This window comes from Neofelis nebulosa, chromosome 13 (assembly GCF_028018385.1).
Source record: "Neofelis nebulosa isolate mNeoNeb1 chromosome 13, mNeoNeb1.pri, whole genome shotgun sequence".
Taxonomy (NCBI): domain Eukaryota; kingdom Metazoa; phylum Chordata; class Mammalia; order Carnivora; family Felidae; genus Neofelis; species Neofelis nebulosa.
In genome coordinates, this window is record NC_080794.1 from 56907285 (window position 1) to 56928407 (window position 21123).

General features: G+C 36.5%; 1 protein-coding gene across 2 annotated transcripts in view; it reads left to right on the top strand.

Moving 5' to 3' along the window:
* Nucleotides 1-21123, top strand: part of BTAF1 (B-TFIID TATA-box binding protein associated factor 1) — a 120067-nt gene that overhangs the window by 72837 nt on the left and 26107 nt on the right. For both annotated transcript variants that reach the window (XM_058697151.1, XM_058697152.1), the window contains 9 exons: nt 5383-5809; nt 6992-7182; nt 8447-8600; nt 8679-8788; nt 10797-10998; nt 12006-12154; nt 19420-19572; nt 19801-19922; nt 20033-20200. In XM_058697151.1, coding sequence (XP_058553134.1) covers nt 5383-5809; nt 6992-7182; nt 8447-8600; nt 8679-8788; nt 10797-10998; nt 12006-12154; nt 19420-19572; nt 19801-19922; nt 20033-20200 — 1676 coding nt within the window. The remainder of the gene's footprint in view (nt 1-5382; nt 5810-6991; nt 7183-8446; nt 8601-8678; nt 8789-10796; nt 10999-12005; nt 12155-19419; nt 19573-19800; nt 19923-20032; nt 20201-21123) is intronic.

Sequence of the window (21123 nt, forward strand, 5' to 3'; positions counted from 1 at the left end):
TGTATGTGTGTGTGTGTGTATGTATATACGTACATACACACCGCATCTTCTTTATCCATTCATCTGCTGATGGACATTTGGGCTCTTTCCATACTTTGGCTGTTGTTGATAGCGCTGCTATAAACATTGGGGTGCATGTGCCCCTTCGAAACAGCACACCTGTATCCCTTGGATAAATGCCTAGTAGTGCAGTTGCTGGATTGTAGGGTAGTTCTATTTTTAATTTTTTGAGGAACCTCCATACTGTTTTCCAGAGTGGCTGTACCAGTTTGCATTCCCATCAGCAGTGCAAAAGAGATCCTCTTTCTCTGCATTCTCCCCAACATCTTTTGTTGCCTGAGTTGTTAATGTTAGCCATTCTGGCTGGTGTGAGGTAGTATTTCGTTGTGGTTTTGATTCGTATTTCCCTGATGATGAGTAATATTGAGTATTTTTTCATGTGTTGGTTTGCCATCTGGATGTCTTCTTTGGAGAAGTGTCTATGTCTTTTGCCCATTTCTTCACTGGATTCTTTGTCTTTTGGGTGTTGAGTTTGATAAGTTCTTACAGATTTTGGATACTAACCCTTTATCTGATAAGGTCATTTGCAAATATCTTCTCCCATTCTGTCGGTTGTCTTTTAGTTTTGCTGATTGTTTCCTTTGCTGTGCAGAAGCTTTTTATCTTGATGAGGTCCCAGAAGTTCATTTTTGCTTTTGTTTCCCTTGCCTCTGGAGACGTGTTGAGTAAGAAGTTGCTACGGCTGACATCATAGAGGATTTTGCCTGCTTTCTCCTCGAGGATTTTGATGACTTCCTGTCTTGTGTTTAGGTCTTTCATCCATTTTGAGTTTTTTTTGTGTATGGTGTAAGAAAGTGGTCCAGGTTCATTTTTCTGCGTGTCGCTGTCCAGTTTTCCCAGCACCACTTGCTGAAGAGACTGTCTTTATTCCCTTGGATATTCTTTCCTGCTTTGTCAAAGATTAGTTGGCCATACGTTTGTGGGTCCATTTCTGGGTTCTCTATTCTGTTCCATTGATCGGAGTGTCTGTTCTTGTGCCTACTGGCACTGTATTGTCTTAATGTCTTAAGCCACTGTATTGTCTTAATGATTACAGCTTTGTAATTCCGCTTGAAGTCCGGGATTGTGATGCCTCCAGCTTTGGTTTTCTTTTTCAAGATTGCTGTGGCTACTTGGGGTCTTTTCTGGTTTCATACAAATTTTAGGATTGATTGTTCTAGCTGTGAAGAGTGCTGGTGTTATTTTGATAGGGATTGCTTAAGTTTTTATTTTAATTCCAGTTAGTTAACATACAGTGTTACATTAATTTCAGTTGTAAAATATAGTGGTTCAACAATTCCATACAACACCCAGTGCTCATCATGACAGGTGTTTTTCTCAAAATCCCCATCACCTATTTCATCCATCTCCCTACCCAGGAAGGGCAATTTTATTTTTTTATTTATATTTTTTGGGAGAAGGGCAATTTTAAAAGGTTAGTCTTAGCCTTGGCTAAGAGCCACTGCTTTTTAAATTTTTCACTGAATCCTGTTTTTTCTCTTACCTTCCGAACATGAGCGTTTCCCTAAGATTTTTATCTCTTATCATTCTCACAAGTTAGTTCTTACCCATGTGCTTTGCTATCTTCTCTTGATCTCTTGATGTTGTTCTATTAGGCATTTTTAGTTGGATATCTCACTGTCACTTCAGCTTTAACACAACTAAAACTGGAATTAAAAAAAAATTTTTTTTGTAATGTTTATTTCTGAGACAGAGAGAGACAGAGCATGAGCGGGGGAGGGACAGAGAGAGAGGGAGACACAGAATCAGAAGCAGGCTCCAGGCTCTGAGCTGTTAGCACAGAGCCCGACGCGGGGCTTGAACTCACCGTGACATCATGACCTGAGCCGAAGTCGGTCACTCAACCGAGTGAGCCACCCAGGCGCCCCAAAAACTGGAATTTTTTTAACAGTAAAATTCCTTTTTAAATCCACAGTTGCAAATCTTGTTACCATTTTCTTTCAAAAAGCCTCATATGTTCATCTTTTCCCTGTTTTCATTGCGACAACCCAGTCAAGGGCCATAGTACTTCATGACTAGGTCCTGACTCATCTCTGAGGCTCTAGGTGGTCTCTGGTCCATTTCATCCTGCATGTTGTGCTAGACTTGTAAAGTCCTTTAGTGCCACTCTGAAGGCATCCCTCCCCTGCTTAAAAACATTATTTTTGTGGGGCGCCTGGGTGGCGCAGTCGGTTAAGCGGCTGACTTCAGCCAGGTCACGATCTCGCGGTCCGTGAGTTCGAGCCCCGCGTCGGGCTCTGTGCTGACAGCTCGGAGCCTGGAGCCTGTCCGATTCTGTGTCTCCCTCTCTCTCTGCCCCTCCCCCGTTCATGCTCTGTCTCTCTCTGTCCCAAAAATAAATAAAAAACATTGAAAAAAAAATTTTTTTTTAACATTATTTTTGTTTTTCCTTGATTTTAGCTTTTTTGTTTTTCTTTTCACACCTTTAAATTCCTCATCTCTTAGCACTGGGTGTTGTATGGAAACCAATTTGACAATACATTTCATAAAAAAATAATTAAAAATAAATTCCTCATCTCTTATTATTTCTCAGACTTCCTCCACTTAAGTATAGTTAGCTTTCTTGCAGAAGTATACTATATGCTCACTCACTTTCTGTGCCTCACTCACTTTCTGTGCCTCACTCATTCTCCCTTCTGAATCTGAGCTCCTGTTTCTTTCATCAGGAATTCCCTACCCTCCATCCTCTATGCTTATCCAGAATTCATCTCTTGACATTCTTCCATTTATACCTTGTACTCAGGCCATGATTAGCTGTTCTTAGGTCCCTGGACAATGCCTCACTTAACCATCCTCACCTCAGTCTGCCAAGATGACCCTACAACTCCTGACTTACCCCATTCTTTAAAAACCCATCACAAGTGTTAACTTCGGTGGGACAAGCCTCCACTTATCTTATCACCTGAGAAGAGTTAAGCATCCAATGTGTCTCATGGCAGCCTGCACTTACCTCAGTTATGTGTTTTCTTATTTACTTATATGTCTGTCTCCCATATTAGTCTCTACATTGTTTTGAGGTTATGAAGACATTAGGTCTTACTCATCTTTTAGTATTTCTCAATAAACACGAGTACTGAGTGAATCAATGAACTTGGGCTGATTGGAAAGCTTTTCCTTAGCTGCTTAGAATCACTAAAAATTGACAAAAGCATATTACATTTAGGACAGTGTTTTCAAACTTTTAGCAGTGAGGTCCTGTTTCCAATAAATCTTATGCAGAAGTTGAATAAATAAAACAGATAATACAAAGTGGAAAGTATAAGCTAGAAGTGGTATGTGATTATGTTTCTGTGTAGTGAGGAAACTGACAAGGTCAAGCAGATAGAGCTCAATTTAAAAAATTTCATATTTTATAATGATAAAATCTTACTTGTGTGCCTGTTTTGTTTTTTATAAGAGGCCAGCATTATCAGTCTTGCCCATACTAGAATTGATCATTTCTTTCTCTTTTAGAGTTTATTTATTTATTTTGAGAGAGAGAGTGAGTGAGCAGGGGAGGGGCAGAGAGAGAGGGAGAGTGAGAATCCCAAGCAGGCTCTGCACTGTCAGCATAGAGCCCAACGTGGGGTTTGAACTCAAAAACCATGAGATCATGACTTGAGCTGAAATCAAGAGTCAGACACTTAACTGAGCCACCTAGGAGTCCCAGAATTGATAATTTCTAAGTCTGAAAAATTAGGTTCTCCTGATGGAGGAGGCTTCTCTGACCAGTAGTCTTTAGACTGGACCTATTTATAGGGCCTCTCTGTGATTACAGTTACCTGTCAAAGAAGAAGACTATTTTTGTTATGCAAGCCCTCACACAGTCTTTAGATGGTAATTTAAAAAACATGGCCCCACATGGGGCTCCTCTATGGCTCAGTCGGTTGAGCGTCTGACTTCAGCTCAAGTCATGATCTCACAGTTCATGAGTTCGAACCCCATGTAGGGCTCTCTGTGTGTAGGGCTCTCTGTTGTCAGTGTAGCCCGCTTCGGATCCTCTGTTCCCCTGCCCCCACCCCTTCCCTGCTCGTGCGTTCACGCTCTCGCTCGCTCTCGCTCGCTCTCTCTCTCTCTCTCTCTCAAATAAACATTTAAAAAAAAGAAAACACGTCCCCACAAAAATTTGTACATTAACCTTCATGAAATAACTTCATAATAGCTAATGGGTGGAAACAACCCAGGTATCCATCAACTAATGTATGGATAAATACAATGTGGTATATTTCCATATAGTGTGGGATATTAATTGGCAAGAAAAGGGAAAGAATACTACATTCATTACTACAATACTGATGAATCTTGAAAGCATTGTGCTAAATGAAAGAAACCAGTCACAAAAGATTATGTACTGGATTAGTCCATTCATATGAAATATCTAGAATAGGCACACATATAAAGATAGAAAATAGATAAATGGTTGCATAGGGCTGGAAGGCAATGAAGAATGATTGTTAACAGGTATGAATTTTATTTTGGGTATGATGAAAATGTTCTAAAATTGTGGTGATGGTTGTACAACTCTAACAAAATAAAAATCATTTTAATTGTACACTTTATTTCTTTTTAATTGTACACTTCAAATGGGTCTTTTGTATATGAATTATATCTCAGAGTTGTTAAAGATGTATTGAGCAGTCTTTTAATGTGGCTTGTAAAGTAGTCTGATGTCACAGGGTTATAGCTTTAGGCAGCTCTTGGTAAGTAAAATATTTGTGAATAGTGTGCCAATTTCTTTCCCTTTTTTGCCCCCTCCTACTTGGGCATTTTTACTGGAAGAGAGGTCAAAGAAAGAATGAAAATAATCCAGTTAGCAATACTTAGCCAATTATCAGTAGCTGCCCCCAAAGTTTTTAAGTTGAGAAGAAGAGTTTTTCCCTGAAAGGACATTTGTGAGTTTTGATATTTGTTAATTCGGTTAGTTTATATTTGTTGATAGTTTTCTCATTTCACCAAACTACTGTGTTGGCCTTCTGTGTAATGTTCTCCTAGACTTATCAGATATGTGTAAAGGATAGGTAATTTTGTTGATCTCAGTAGACTGTGTGTGTCCATAGCTGATGCACAATGATCCGTTAGTTTCAGGTTTACAGTGTAGCATAAGCAGTATAGTCAATGGTATTGTAATAGTGTTACATGGAGACTGTCCTAGAGAATACAGTGCTAATGTTAAATTAATCAAGTTTAAAGTTGGGAGGTTTGGACATTTTTTTAGTTTACTGAATACCAGCAATACTAAATTTTGTGAAACTTAAAATTGAAACAGCTTGCTGTTGCCCTTTGGTTTACAGAGTATTTGGGGTTGATGTCATTAATGATTTTTAATTTCTCTTTTTCTAATAGGTCACTACTGTTTTTAATGAAGTCACATCATCTTTCGATTTAAATCCTCAAGTGTTACAGCAGTTAGATAGTAAACGACAGCAGGTCCAAATGACAGTTACAGAGACCAACCAGGAGTGGCAAGTGTTGCAACTGAGAGTGCATACTTTTGCTGCGTGTGCAGTTGTGAGTTTGCAGCAGCTTCCGGAGAAGTTAAATCCTATCATAAAACCATTAATGGAAACAATTAAAAAAGAAGAGAATACACTAGTGCAAAACTATGCAGCTCAGTGCATAGCAAAACTCCTTCAGCAGTGCACAACAAGGACACCCTGCCCCAATTCAAAAATTATTAAAAACCTCTGTAGCTCACTTTGTGTGGACCCATATCTAACTCCTTGTGTCACATGTCCAGTACCAACACAGAGTGGCCAAGACAATTCTAAAGGTATATGTCTGAACCTTCATTTGGGATAGAGAATTAACCATTTACATCTGTTTTCATTGACTTGTAGGTATCATTTAAGCACAAATCCAGTTTATGTGAGAGCTTTTTCCCATTTTGTATATATTGGTAATAAATATAAATATATATATAAAAATATATACATATATATACACACACACACATATATTCCTCTAAACTCAAATAAGCTATTCATAAAAGACCTAAAAAAAAACCCCTGATATTTCATATAAGATGACTGAAGTCTGTGAGACAGGTGTTAACCCTTAACCTCTCTTTCAAGAACATCATTATAGGATTTTACTATTAATGAGGCTAGAAACTTAATTGTATCAAATGTTGAATACAAATTCTTCTATAAAACTCTTGTTTCTCTATTTTAGTGCATGCTTTGTAAGATAAGTGAACTCTGTTACCTTTAGTAAATAATGTGTAGCCATTCTGATTTCATCTGGAAAATAAGAATTGCTTTCTATAGGCTAGTATCAAGGACCAATGTTTCTTTCCATGCCTTAGTCCAATATGATTTACTTATTTATTTTTGTTAGTAGGATTTTGGAAAAGCAAGTTATTCAAAATGTAATAAATTTACAACTTTGGTATGGTATATGTATTGAAAAATATGTGAACAAACTGGAAGAGGAAAGTCGCATTTTGAATATTAACATCTTAAAACTATAATAGGGTGACAGTCTTTCCCCAGCCCCACTCCTGTCACCCCCTTATGCTATTTGAGCCAGTAATATTTTGCAGTGGTCGATGTCTCTGAATTTATGGTGACTATGGACATTTCTTTTAGAGAGAACAGACATTTCTTGCAATGTTTTTAATGTTTCTTTTTATGCCTAGAAGCAGTCGTTGATTTTTTAAAAATTAATATACTTTAACTGAAGGCCCCAAATCATTCTTGTGTGTTCTATTTCTTGTTAACATGATTCTACAACTTTGTATTAAGTATAGTCTTATGCAAATATCAAAACAATTAATGTTACAAATTATTGACTGTTCTGCTACCATTTCATTGTCTAAAGAAAATGTCATTGGCTTTTAGAAATTGAGGCTTAAAAGACATAGTTTTAAAAATATGTTGTATCTCTTTTGGAGCAGGAAGCATTTGGTCACCTATATTATCCTTAAAAAGTTATTTAACTTTTTTCCTTTTAGGATCCAACTCTGAAAAAGATGGGATGCACCATACAGTCACCAAGCACCGAGGTATAATTACACTCTACAGGCATCAGAAAGCTGCTTTTGCTATCACAAGTAGGCGAGGTCCTACCCCCAAAGCAGTAAAAGCTCAAATAGCTGATCTTCCTGCAGGAAGTAGTGGAAACATCCTTGTTGAACTTGATGAGGTAAATAGGTGTTTTGTTTTTGACTACTCTGATTTTTAAACATATCTTACAGATTGAGAGCTAAATTGTCATATGAACCTCCAGTATTGTATTTTTATATTTTTCAAAGTGAAAGAACTGGAATTAATAATCTTTCATAGTAGTTTCACAACATGATCCAGAAAAACTGCAAGCTTCTTTACAGATTTCTGTTGATACTTAATTTGTAAGTGTCAAATAATTATTGCCTGCTTGACTTTTAGTCAGCCTGCAATTCACAGTGTGTGATGTGAGGTAGGGATCTAAATTTATTTTTCCACATGAACAGCCAGTTATCACATTATTGAATCCTTCTTTCCCTGATTTATAATGGCACCTTTGTTGTAGCTCATGCTTCATATATGTGAATATCTATTTGGCTTTCTTTTCTGTTTGGTCTACTTGTTCTACAGTATTATCGTCTTTAAAGATAACTTAAAAAGTGTTTGGTTTTTGAAATTTTTGCAGTTCCATTATTAACAGTGAAATGAATGTTCTAGGTAGCTCTTTTGGTTGCATGACCTAGAAACTTACCTGAGTTCAGCAATAAATTATCAAAGCTAAAAGACATGTGTTTAATATATTTCTGTAACATATAGACCTATTTTAAGTTTCCTTTTTAAATTAAAATCTTATTACCTATATTTGTTTTAAAATCTTCTATCAGTGATTTTTCACCTATTCTATTCATTACATAATTTTAATAAAAAATTTACTGTGGCTTTGATATTTATATCTCTGTGGCTTGCATAGTTCTTCTTTTAGTTAAAAATAATTGTAAAAATATATGCCTCTTTTGGGGAGGCAGGGTTTTTTTTTGTATTATATTGAAATTATTGCTGAGTAAGAGGCAATTAATCTTGTGATTAGATAAAACAGATGCTCTTATAGGATCCCTTAAGTGAATATAAATATAAGGACAGATCATCTTCTCTCCTTATCTTCTAACTGCTAAGTTTCTTTGGGAAGGGAGAAGAACTAAAGAACATGTCACTTAGGACTATCTCTAGAAACAGCACATATTCTTTATTTCCAGCTCCAAAGAATTATTTTACTTTGGATATAAAACTCTAGTTTGGGGTTTTATGTTCATGTAAATTTAATTGTTGAAAGGTGTTTATAGTGATAAATATGTTTATAATGATAAATATGTTTGGTTGCTTAATTGGTTAAATTCTCTTAATAGAATTTCAAATGCATTATAGTTTTTTCCAAAATTCTCTTTTCAACTAACATTTCATATTAGGCCCAGAAGCCTTACCTGGTACAGCGGAGAGGAGCTGAATTTGCCTTGACAACTATAGTGAAGCATTTTGGTGGTGAAATGGCAGTGAAGTTGCCACATCTCTGGGATGCTATGGTTGGACCATTGAGGAATACAATCAACATAAATAATTTTGGTGTGTACGTTTTTCTGAGTTGGACTTTGTAAAATTATTTGCAAGGTGATACACACTTAAATCAATATATTTTAATAGATGGAAAGTCCCTCTTGGAAAAGGGAGATGGTCCTGCCCAAGAATTGGTGAATTCTCTGCAAGTTTTTGAAACCGCAGCAGCATCAATGGATTCTGAGCTTCATCCCTTGGTAACTAACTACTGCAAGTGTAGTTTTTTTCTAATAAAACAAATAGTTTTATTAAAAAGTCTTAAGGCTTAAAAAATGTAACTTTGATGTCATCCCTAGTAATTGCCTTTTCTTTTATGTGTTATAACTAGATTCCTTCTTTATTGACAGCACATTTTTTTTATATGAAATTTATTGTCAAATTAGTTTCCATACAACACCCAGTGCTCATCCCAAAAGATGCCCTCTTCAATGCCCATCACCCACCCTTCCCTCCCTCCCACCCCCCATCAACCCTCAGTTTGTTCTCAGTGTTTAAGAGTCTCTTATGCTTTGGCTCTCTCCCACTCTAACCTCTTTTTTTTCTTTTTTTTCCTTCTCCTCCCCCATGGGTTTCTGTTAAGTTTCTCAGGATCCACATAAGAGGACAGCACATTTCTTAAGGGCTTCGAGTCAGAGCTAGGTGCACAGACGTTAAAGAAAACCCACTTTGGGAGCTTTGAATACAGAGCAGTGGGAATAGGGCTCTGATGACACAGAAGCCAGGTGTAAACAGAAAGGAAGTTATAGCCCTATTAATTTATGCCATGGTAATAATATAACTCTTAATTAACAGGTGATAAAAATTCTTTCTAAGTATAAAGGTAGAAGGAAGTTACCTGCCTGAGATAAAGCTAGTCAGTGGCAAAGAAAGAACACTGGTTTGTAGACTTTATATATTAAAATGAATATTTCTTACAAAAAAAATTGTGGCAGGAGAAAAATAGAATAGAGAATTAAATATCTGTTTTTTCCATAGAAGAAAACCGTATTCTTTCCATGTAACTGCAGTGGGAAGCTCGGCATTATATAGCATTGTTAAGTGCGCTAGCTCCTGTTCTTTATTCATGTTAACAGAAAAGGGAGAATCTAGGAGAGAGAGAAGAACGAATCTTTTCTATTTATATAGTAATGAACTTCTGTCTTTTTCATGTTAAATTTTGTTGATTTATCATTAGTAGAGAAGGGCAGAATCTGTATGCTCTCACCCTTCTATGATCAGCTTAACAGTCATCAGGGCTGTAAGGCTCGTCTGTTGAGCCTGTACCTGCCTCTTAATCAACATAAATCCTGGTGTTCCATGCAGTAGGCTTTTATTAATGAGATATGTCATGCTATTGTGATCATAATGCCTGTGGTAAGCCAGGAAGTTAAAGTGGAAAGTACTTACCAAAGGATGGTGCCTAGAACGAGTTCAGGATCACTCAACTCAGTGAATAGGAAGTACATATTTAGGGGTGCCAGGCTAGCTCAGTTGGTAGAGCATGTATGTGACTCTTGATCTCAGGGTCATGAGTTCAAGCCCCATATTGGGCATGAAGCTTACTTAAAACAAACAAACAAAAAAAGTAAGTACTTAAACCTAAGCCAGAGCTACCAAATTGGGAGGGGACTGGTGGTGTGTGGTGTCATTTCCCCTCCCAAGGGGAGAATCTTAGTGCCTTTTGATGTGAACCCTGCTGCCTTAAGGGAAGAAAATGAAGAGTGAAGTTCTGCACCTTTTCTTTTTTTAGAGAGAGGGAGAGCAAGTGCGAGCGGGGGAGAGAGGCAGAGGGAGAGAGAAAGAATCTTTTTTTTTTTTTTTAATGTTTATTTTTGAGAAAGAGAGAGAGTGTGAGTGGGGGAGGGACAGAGAGAGAGAGGGAGATAGGATCTGAAGCAGGCTCCATGCTGACAGCAGAGAGTCTCATGTGGGGTTCGAACTCATGAACTGTGAGATCATGACCTGAGGTGGAGTCAGACGTTCAACTGACTGAGCCACCCAGACGCCCCCTGCACCTGTCTTTTAAGAAGAGTTTTAATATATTAATTTAGTTTTAGATTAATTTTTTATTGAAGATGTTTTGACAATAATGTTTGAGGTAATTGGAGATACTCTTGGATTTAGAGCCATTTAGAATATTGAGAACCTCTGAGTATGGGCTATTATAGGTATATTTTAAACACCCCCTAATGAATATTCTGATTGTCTTAAACTTTTTGTTTTTAGTTGGTACAGCATTTGCCTCATCTTTATATGTGCCTTCAATACCCCAGCACTGCAGTGAGGCACATGGCTGCTCGTTGTGTAGGCGTTATGAGCAAAATAGCTACCATGGAAACCATGAATATTTTTTTGGAGAAGGTTCTTCCATGGCTGGGGGCAATTGATGACAACATCAAACAAGAGGGTGCAATTGAAGCACTTGCATGTATCCTTTTTTAATTTGACAAATGTTAGAAATTATATTCATTTTATTTAAGGATGACTGAAATAAAATTGACTTATTAAAGTATGTTCATAAATAACCTGTGTTGTTCCCAAAAGAAAACTGTTACATTTCACATGAAAGTATCTTTATATTATATTATAAATACATTACAAATATATTTACATTATGAAAATTTTCACACAGAATGTTTGAAGAGTTACTATTTTAAGAGATCTTTTTAATAGGCAAAAATAATTGTATATACGGCAAAAATAATTGTATATACTTATGAAACATATTTCTAGTAACCGATCTATTGGTTTATAATTAGTGTCTTATTAATACTAATTAGGTACTGTGTATGTAGTCTGTGTATTATAAATATGTTTTCAAAGTTCATTATGTGGGTGGAAAATGATTACTAAATAACTGGAAATATATAAGCAAGCTTTTTGCTATTGGTACAGCATCCATTGATGTTCTTTAACTCGAAGTATCTGAAAGATATTTCTAAGAGCAAGAAAGATGGATGGAGATCAAATCAATAGAAACTCTGGTTCAGAAATGCTGAAGATTGCAGGAGGACTGAACTTACTGGGCCCTGCTATGTCCAGTTATGATTGTCAAGATCCTGGTGGGAAATTTGGAATTAATCTTTGAGTGACATTGAATTGTGCTCCCTTGCTGGCAATGTAACTCACTTTATTTTGGTGTTGGAATTTTAGAAACTTGAAAGAATTTCTCTATGAGAAAAACCTGATTGAAACCTCTAGCATTTCTCAGATGAAAAACAATTTTATAGTCCTAAGAGAAAGTTAAATGATGTTTACAAAAGAGCAACAGTGTACAAATGCTGTTATAATTGAATCAAGGATCTTGAGGGAGTCTATTCCCTCATGATATAGATGAGAAAGTGAGGAAGCATGTTAGAAGTTACAATCTTGGTATATCAACTTGAAAATAATTACCTCAGAACAGCTTGAAAATTTCCTTAATAACTTATTCAGGTGTAATGGAACAGCTGGATGTTGGTATTGTTCCGTATATTGTCCTTTTAGTTGTGCCTGTGTTGGGAAGAATGAGTGATCAGACAGACAGTGTAAGATTCATGGCTACACAGTGTTTTGCAACACTAATTAGACTCATGCCACTTGAGGTAAGTTGAAGTTACTCAGTTTATGGACTTCATGTTTTCTATATTTTCATTTGTAATAATTGTAACTCTCTTAAAACAATGTCAGGTTAAAAACAGACCTCTGGAGTATGTTCACATTACAAGCATTAAAAATTTTTACCTTAATGGGTATTTTTTTCACACAGGGTTTTAAGTAAAACTGTGGTTTCTAAAAGAATGTTTACTCATTGATGCAATTCTAGAAATAGAATTGTTCCTAAGTATCCCTGGTAACAGCTAGGTAAAGATTCTGTGCTGAAGTTTACATGAAAGGTAAATTGAGAGATGATAACTGAAAGCTTAAAAAGCAAGTGAAGTCTCTGTGGGAGTGTGGAGAAAGCAGATTAGAAGGTCAGTTGGAGAATTTTGGAGTATACTCATAGGCTGGAAATAATATATATAGCCAAGGCAGGAAAAAGAAGTGACTTGAAACAAGGGAAGGGGCAAGACTTTGTTGCCAAGCTGCTTAAAATATTTTGATGGGATTTTTATAATTGAGGGAATAAGTAGATACATAGTTCATCCATGTTGTAGTATGTATCACTACTTCTGTTTTATGGTCAAATAGTATTCCGTTGTATGGATATACCATGCTTTGTTTATCTGTTCACCAGTTGATGGCAGTTGATGGACTTGTGGATTATTAACCATCTTTTGACTTTTTTTTTTAAGTTTTTTTAATGTTTATTTTGAGAGAGAGAGAGAGAGAGAGAGAGAACAGAGAGGGGCAGAGAGAGAGGGAGACACAGAATCCGAAGCAAGTTCCAGGCTCTGAGCCGTTAGCACAGAGTCCCATGCAGGGCTCGAACCCACGAACCATGAGATCATGATCTGAGCTAAAGTCGGATACTTAACTGACTGAGCCAGCCAGGCGCCTGCATCTTTTGACTATTACAAGTAAACTGAACATGCACTTGCAAGTCTTTGTGTGGGTATATACTTTTGTTTATTTTTATAAATTATTTTAAATGTTTTGTTATTTATTTTGAGAGAGAGAGACAAAGTACTTAAGCTGGGGGCGGGACAGGGAGAAAGAGAATTCCAAGCAGGCTCTGTACTGTCAGTGCAAAGCTTGACGCGGGGCTTGATCTCATATGAGATCGTGACCTGAGCTGAGGTCAAGAGTCGGGTGCTTAACCAGCTTAGACACCCAGGCGCCCATTTTAAATGTTTATTTATTTTGACAGAGTGAGAGAGAGCATGCGCACATGTGAGTGGAGGAGGGGTAGAGAGAGAGGGAGAGAGAGAATCCGAAGCAGGCCCTGGGCTCCGTCTCACTAACCATGAGATCATGACCTGAGCCAAAATCAAGATTCAGATGCTTAACTGACCGAGCCACCCAGGTGCACCTATATGTTTTAGTTTTTTTGAGCAGATATCTAAAAATGGGATTACTAGGGTCATATGATATTGAAATTCTTAGGAAATTGCCAGACTGTTTTTCCAGAGTAACTGTACCATTTTGTGTTCCTACCAGCGAAGTATGAGCATAAATTGGGTAACCTCTGTGAAAAAAGTTTGGCTATATCTGCTGAAGTTGAAGATTCCCATCCAATAACCAGCAAATTCATCCCAGATATATAGCCTAGAGAAATTCATACACATGTGCCAAGACATAGCTTTAAGAATATTTATCATAGTATTATTTATAGTAGTCTAAGACCACTCAAATGTTCATCATCAGTGGAGTAGATATGTTAACTGGATGGTGATGGTGATGATGATACTGCAAAAGAATGAACAAAGTAAAGGCACAACAGTACTAATCTTTAACATAAGATTCCATTTTTATGAAGTTCAAAAATAAGTAAAAGTACATGGGATGCATACTTAGGTGGTAAAGGTATAAAGAAAAGAAAGAGGTTGCCATGAAAGTCAGTAAAGTGATTATCTCTTGGGGAAAGGAGAGTTGGTTATCACTGGGAGGGAACATATGGGATCTTCTAGGATTATGGCAGGGCTATTTTTATTCATCTGGTAATGGTTATAAAGTTGTTTATTTTATAAAACTGTACATTTATTTATATATTTGTCTATATGAATAGTTTATCCCACAATAAAAAGTATTAAAATAAGTACCATGACCAAAAAAATGAAATACTAGACTACTATATTGAAAGACACAAGTCATTTCCAGAATAGTTTCCATTTTTGCTTCCTAGGTCTTACTCATATTTTTTAATTCTTGGACCTTGCATCATCTTATTTGTAAACTAAATTGTTAGTCCCCTTGGCCCTTTTCCACTTTGGAATCAGTGAGTGATAGGAAACCACCATGTGTCCTTTGAGCAAAGGAGTAGATGATGAACAAATGTTTTAGGAACATTAATCTAACAGCTGAAAGCAATTTAATAGCTGTTAGGAAATCAGTTTAATAGCTGTTTATGGATTAGAATGGAAGTGACCCAAAACACAGCCCAATCCACTGTGAGGAGATAGTCAATTGTTTTTAAGGGGATACTAACAATATTTGATAATCAGATTGGCAAAGAAAAGAGACTCTGACCATTAGAGGTTGAGAAAAGATTAGTCAAACTCTCTTTGATGTGATCTGTATTACACTCTCACCATGATAGAAAAACAGGAATCAGGGGTGTCTGGCTGGCTCAGTTGGTACAGCATATGACTCTTGATCTCAGGGTTGTAAATTCAAGCCCCGTCTTGAATGTAGAGATTACTTAAAAGTAAAGCCTTTAAAAAATAAAACAGGACCAGATATATCCTCCCACCATAAGTAGAAAACTAGACAAAATGAATCAAACAGTGGTTTTCGATACTGAAGAGCAGGCAATATAGGATAGAAATCATGAGAGAAAAGAAACAAATGAAGTGCCCTAGCTTACTGCCTAAAGTAAGTTTCCAGGCCATCGGACAGGGAAGTGAAACCTAAACAGAACCTCACAGTTTCACCTATTTGAATAGTCAAGAGTTCAGAGTGTAGGTAGGACAAGATTGCTAGAATTTGCAAGGACCCAAGAAGTAGTTGCAGAGAAGAAGCTCCAGATGTCCACACCAGGGCTGAGTATTCATCTGGGCATATGTGTGAGAATGTATGTTTGAGACTGGGAGAAAAAATGATTGAAAGGAGTAGGTGGAACAATTCCCAGAGCTCACACATGGTCAGGAATAATTTGTGTTTCCACAAAACTGAATCAGAAGACTTCCTCCCATTTAGAGCATTAAGCACAATTCTTAGAAGTATATTGCCCAAGTAGTGAGATCAAACTAGCCCTTGACAGAAGGCGGATTTGGATCTACCTTAACAAAGCTTAAAAATAAGCCCTAAAAGGAGGATCAAATTGATTTCAAGTAACTTTAAAACACATCCCAGAAAATAACTCTAAAATATTAAAACCAAAGAAGGGGTACCTGGGTGGCTCAGTTGATTGAGTTTTGGACTTCAGCTCAGGTCATGATCTCGCGGTTTGTGAGTTCGAACCCTGCATCATGCACAGAGTCTGTTTTGAATCCTCTGTCCCTCCCCCACTTGTGTGTGCATGCTCTCTCAAAAATAAATAAAAATATTTAAAAAAAACCCAAAACACCAAGAAATCCAGCACCCAACAACATAAATGATGTTTGGCACTCACCAAAAAATGGCCAGGTATGAAAATATATCCAATAACCAGCAGAAAAGTCAGTCAGTAGAAACAGACCCTGAAATGGCCCAGATAATAGAATTAGTAGATAAGGATATTAAAATACATTCTATATGTTCAAGAAGGTAGAGGAAAGCATAAATGTAGTGAGTAAAGTGGAAGAAGGAAGAACAAACCAAATTGAACTTCTTAAGATGAAAAATACAATTACAAATAAAAACACACTGGGATTAATGGGAGAATGGATGCTACAAAAGAAAAGATTACTGAGTTTGAAGATGTAGCAATAGAAACAAGAATATCATGCAAGTATATTCCTGTTCTACACTGTCTTGATTTCCTCTATTACATCTTCACAGGAAGAACATGTACTTTTCTGAAATATATACTGAGAAGGATTCAAAAGTAATTTTGACAGAAGCTCTAATTCCTTGCACTGTTAGTAACTGTTGGTGATTTAATAGGAATTGGAATGAGGAATATATACATAGGAAGAGTTCCTGGCACTGAATAATATTTATGACTTCCCAGCTTAGAGTTTCATTGTTAGGAAATGTATCTACTTATATGGCCTTATGGCTGGTTGTCATTAAAAATTCCATGAAGATTGGGGCGCCTGGGTGGCGCAGTCGGTTAAGCGTCCGACTTCAGCCAGGTCACGATCTCGCGGTCCGTGAGTTCGAGCCCCGCGTCAGGCTCTGGGCCGATGGCTCGGAGCCTGGAGCCTGTTTCCGATTCTGTGTCTCCCTCTCTCTCTGCCCCTCCCCCATTCATGCTCTGTCTCTCTCTGTCCCAAAAATAAAAATAAAAAACGTTGAAAAAAAAAAAATTAAAAAAAAAAAAAATTCCATGAAGATAGATGTTTGACAATTTTGTAAAGCATTTGTGCTTACAAAATGAGAGGCCTCATTTTGATGACCATCATTAGGCTATTAGATGTTCTAAAGTGTTAGTTTCTATTTTATTAGATACAGTTGTTAATTCCTAAACTTTCTGAAAATATAACAGGTAGTCATTTTTAAGACTCAGTGTGCATACCTCATTCCTCCGATATATTTCTCATGTGATGTGGAATATATATTTTAAATGACCTTTTTTTAAATGTTTATTTTTGAGACAAAGAGAGCATGAGCGGGGGAGGGGCAGAGAGAGAAAGGGACAGAGGATCCAAAGCAAGCTCCACACTGATAGCAGCAAGCCCAACATAGGGATTGAACTCACGAATTATGAGATCGTGACCTAAGCCGAAGTCAGCTGCTCAGTTGAGCCACCTAGGCACCCCTATATTTTAATTGACCTTAATTGATATTCTGTTTCCAGAATTTTACATTTCTTAACTTAACATATCCCATATGGCAGTAGTTCTCAAGCTTTTTGGCCTGAGTGTCTCATTACATTCTTTTTTTTTTTTTTAATATATATTTTTTATTTTTTTATTTTTTAAAAATTTTTATATATTTTTAGCTTTTTTAATTTTTTAATATGAAATTTTTTAAATATATTTTTATAATCTTTATTTTTGAGAGGGGGGAGAGAGAGTGAGTGCTAGTGGGGGAGGAACAGAGACAGAGGGAGACACAAAATCCAAAGCAGGCTCCAGGCTCTCAGCTGTCAGCACAGAGCCTGATGTGGGGCTTGAATTCACAAACCGCAAGATCATGACCTGAGCTGAAGTCAGATGCTTAACTGACTGAGCCACCCAGGTGCTCCTCATTATATTCTTAAAACTTGAAAACCCTAGAGCTTTTATCATATTTTCTGTAATAGAAATTAAAACTAAGAAACGTAATAAAGATTTATTATTTCATTTAATAAACCCATTAGATGTTGCCATAAATAACATCTTTAAATGAAAAATAACTTTTTTTCTAAAAAATAAGCTAGTGAGAAAAGTGACATTGTTTGGCATGTTTGCACATCTCTTATGCCTGGTCTAATAGTAGATAGCTGGATTGTTATATTTACTTAGGCATTCAGGCTCTTGCAATATGTTTCTTGGGCTGAGGTATATGAAGAAAGTCAAGCCTCATAGAGATAGGTAGTTGGAAAAGTGAGCAGTATTTTGACAGCTTTTTAAATAATTGTGGACATTCTTTTATCTGATAACATACCAAAACTCAAAAAGAGAAAGGTTATTACATTTATGTGCAGTGTGGAATCTAAAAATCCTATCACTGAATATAAAATCTCTCTACATTCATATTTATTGGTTTATCTTACACTTATGAATAGAACTTATGCCCATACATGTTTTTTAACATCATCATTGGTCACTTGGAAAATACTGATTCAGTGAGTTATGTAAATCTTTTAAAGGTTGACAATATTTTGTCATAAATTAGCAAAAAATCAGATTCGTTAGATCACTAACAGAAAATTCTTCTTAAGTATTGGAAAGCTTATACTTAAGCTCAAGCTCACAGTGCTGTTTCTCTTGGAAGATTGAATTTTATCATTGGCAACAAGTTTATGTCAGTTGTTTTCTTTGAAGTGACAAATTTATATTTAAGAAAATGTCGGCCAGACAGCCAAGTCAGAATAACAGTTTGTCAGTCCATTCAAGTAAAATGTTGTTCTGTGAAAAATGGCTCACTCAGGTCACAATGTAAACAATCTCATAAGTGCTTTTTTCTCAACGTAATTATATTTTGATATACAACAAAAGTGCTTTATGTGTAGTTCGCTTTTTTTTTTTTTTTTTTTTTTTTTTTTGCACAGAATGTTAAAAAGATGTGCCTTCAAGGGTTAAGGTCTAATAAAGTTATTTCTACTACTTTAAGGACATTGTTTTTTTAATGTTTAATTTTGGGAGAGATGAAAAACTCAAGTGGGGAGGGGCAGAATGAGGGGGACAGAGGATCCGAAGTGGTCTCTGCACTGACAGCCGTGAGGCTGATGGGGGCTTGAACTCACAAACTATGAGATCATGACCTTGAGCCGAAGTTGGACATTCACCTGACGCACTACCCAGGTGCCCCTACTGCTTTAATAAGGACATTCTTAACTGAAATTGGCTTTTAAAAAAATGCTGATACATGGCTGTAACACAGTGACTACTGGTACATTTAGTGATGTTGCCTTGATTCTTTTTGAGGCATAAGCAGTTTTGCCCACCATTACTTTTGGAGCCTCAGTGCAAATGTCAGCCAAGTGAAAAAAGCAAACAATGTCTTTCCTTTATTATGAAATGGTTTTGACCTCAGTGATCCTTTGAAAAAGTCTTGGGTATCCTGATGGGTCTGCAGACTACATTTTGAGAACTGATACCCTAAAGCATCATAACACTGAAATTGAGAAGCTCCTGTAACAGCCTTTTATTTAAAATAAGTTATACAATCTTGTTTGCCTCTTTATCAAGTAATGCCTGGTGTGGGGAACATAAGTTGTAGGTGTATTCTTTAAAATACCTCATGTGCTTATTTAGTAGTCTGATAACACTTTTAATACCTGTCAAATTTAAACTCTATTTGTTGTCCAGTCTTTAAAATTATTTATTATTACTTATTACTATTATTTTAACTATTACTATTTCTGAATTATTTTTCTCTGTATTTACATTTTGATAAGACTTGCAGTTATTTTACAATCTGAGTATGAACAAATTAACTGTGGTAAATAGTTTTAATACACTTTAAAAAATCACTTCAGGCAGGCATTCCAGACCCTCCAAATATGTCAGAAGAACTAATCCAATTGAAAGCCAAGGAACGACACTTTTTGGAGCAGTTATTAGATGGGAAAAAATTAGAAAATTACAAAATACCAGTACCAATTAATGCTGAACTCAGAAAATATCAGCAGGTAAAGTTTTATACTTATATAATGAATAGTGACTATTCCTTTCAATGTACCCTGAAGAGTTTTTAAAATTTTATTTAGTAAACTCTTGTGTTTAGTGTCTTTTACCCGTTTATTACTCCTTTGCCTATAAAAACACAGATTTTTGGTCTGTGCAAATGTGTTTTATAAGAAAAAAATTTTTATGATCTGTTCATATTTATAATTTTCCTCTTTCTCCTAACCTTTCAGGATGGTGTGAACTGGTTAGCATTTCTTAATAAGTATAAACTTCATGGAATTCTGTGTGATGACATGGGTTTAGGAAAAACTTTACAGTCAATCTGCATTCTAGCAGGAGATCACTGTCACCGGTAATTTAAAATGTTATTTTTTTGGAAAAGGGGTTTTAGATGCTGAGAAATGTAAAAACAAAACAAACAAACAAAAACTGGTTAATTTATTGTGTTTTATTGTTGTAAAGGGCCCAAGAATATGCAAGATCAAAATTGGCAGAATGTATGCCACTTCCTTCCTTGGTGGTTTGTCCGCCAACGTTAACAGGTCACTGGGTGGATGAAGTAGGTAAATTTTGCTCCAAAGAATATCTCAATCCATTACACTATACTGGACCTCCTACTGAAAGAATAAGGTAAGAACTCTACAACAAAAATATTTAATCTTCTGTTTTGAGAATCACTTTAGAAGAATACAATTTATTAAAAATGACTTCTAGTTAGTCTTTTTGGTTGTCAGAAACTCAACTTATTTAAGAAAGATGAGTGTATGTTATAAAGATAAAATCAGTGAGATACTTAGAGTTTAGAGACTTTAGCCATTGTTAACAGTCAGTTGGATTTTCTAAGTATTGGACCTAGGAACCAAAGCCATTCTCTATGCCCTTCTTGGGAGCCTTGTAATCACAGCATCTCTTTCTCTAAGAGCTCCCTCATCCCCAAAATGCTTTTGCTCCATAAGGGCTGCTCTGGCTGTCCTGAGACCATAGCAGTGTTAGAGTTCAATTAGCTTTACCCTTTCTCTCTTAAACTGGTACATCCCTTATGTTCCTAAATACAATTTTTTAAAAAATGTTTATTTTTGAGAGAGAGAGCACAATTGGAGGAGGGGCAGAGAGAGAGAGGGAGACACAGAATCTGAAGCAGGCTCTAGCCATGAGCTGTCCGCACAGAGCCTGACGTGGGTCTCAAACTCATGAACCATGAGATCTGACCTGAGCCAAAGTTGGACGCTTAACCGACTGAGCCACCCAGGCGCCCCCCTAATACAAATTTTGAAGAGCAGAATTTCCATTGATCTCAGTTTACCTTTTTGTGTGTGTGCAAATTTTTATTTACATTCTAGTTAGTTAACAGTGTAATATTGGCTTCAGGAGTGGAATTTAGTGATTTATCAGTTGCATATAACACCCAGTGCTGTCATAACAAGTGCCTTCCTTAATATCCATCACCCATTTAGCACATCCCCCACCCACATCCCTCCAGCAACTCTGTTTTCAATCTTTAAGAGTCTCTTATGGTTTGCTTCCCTCTCTTTTTTTTTGTTCCCCCTTCCCAT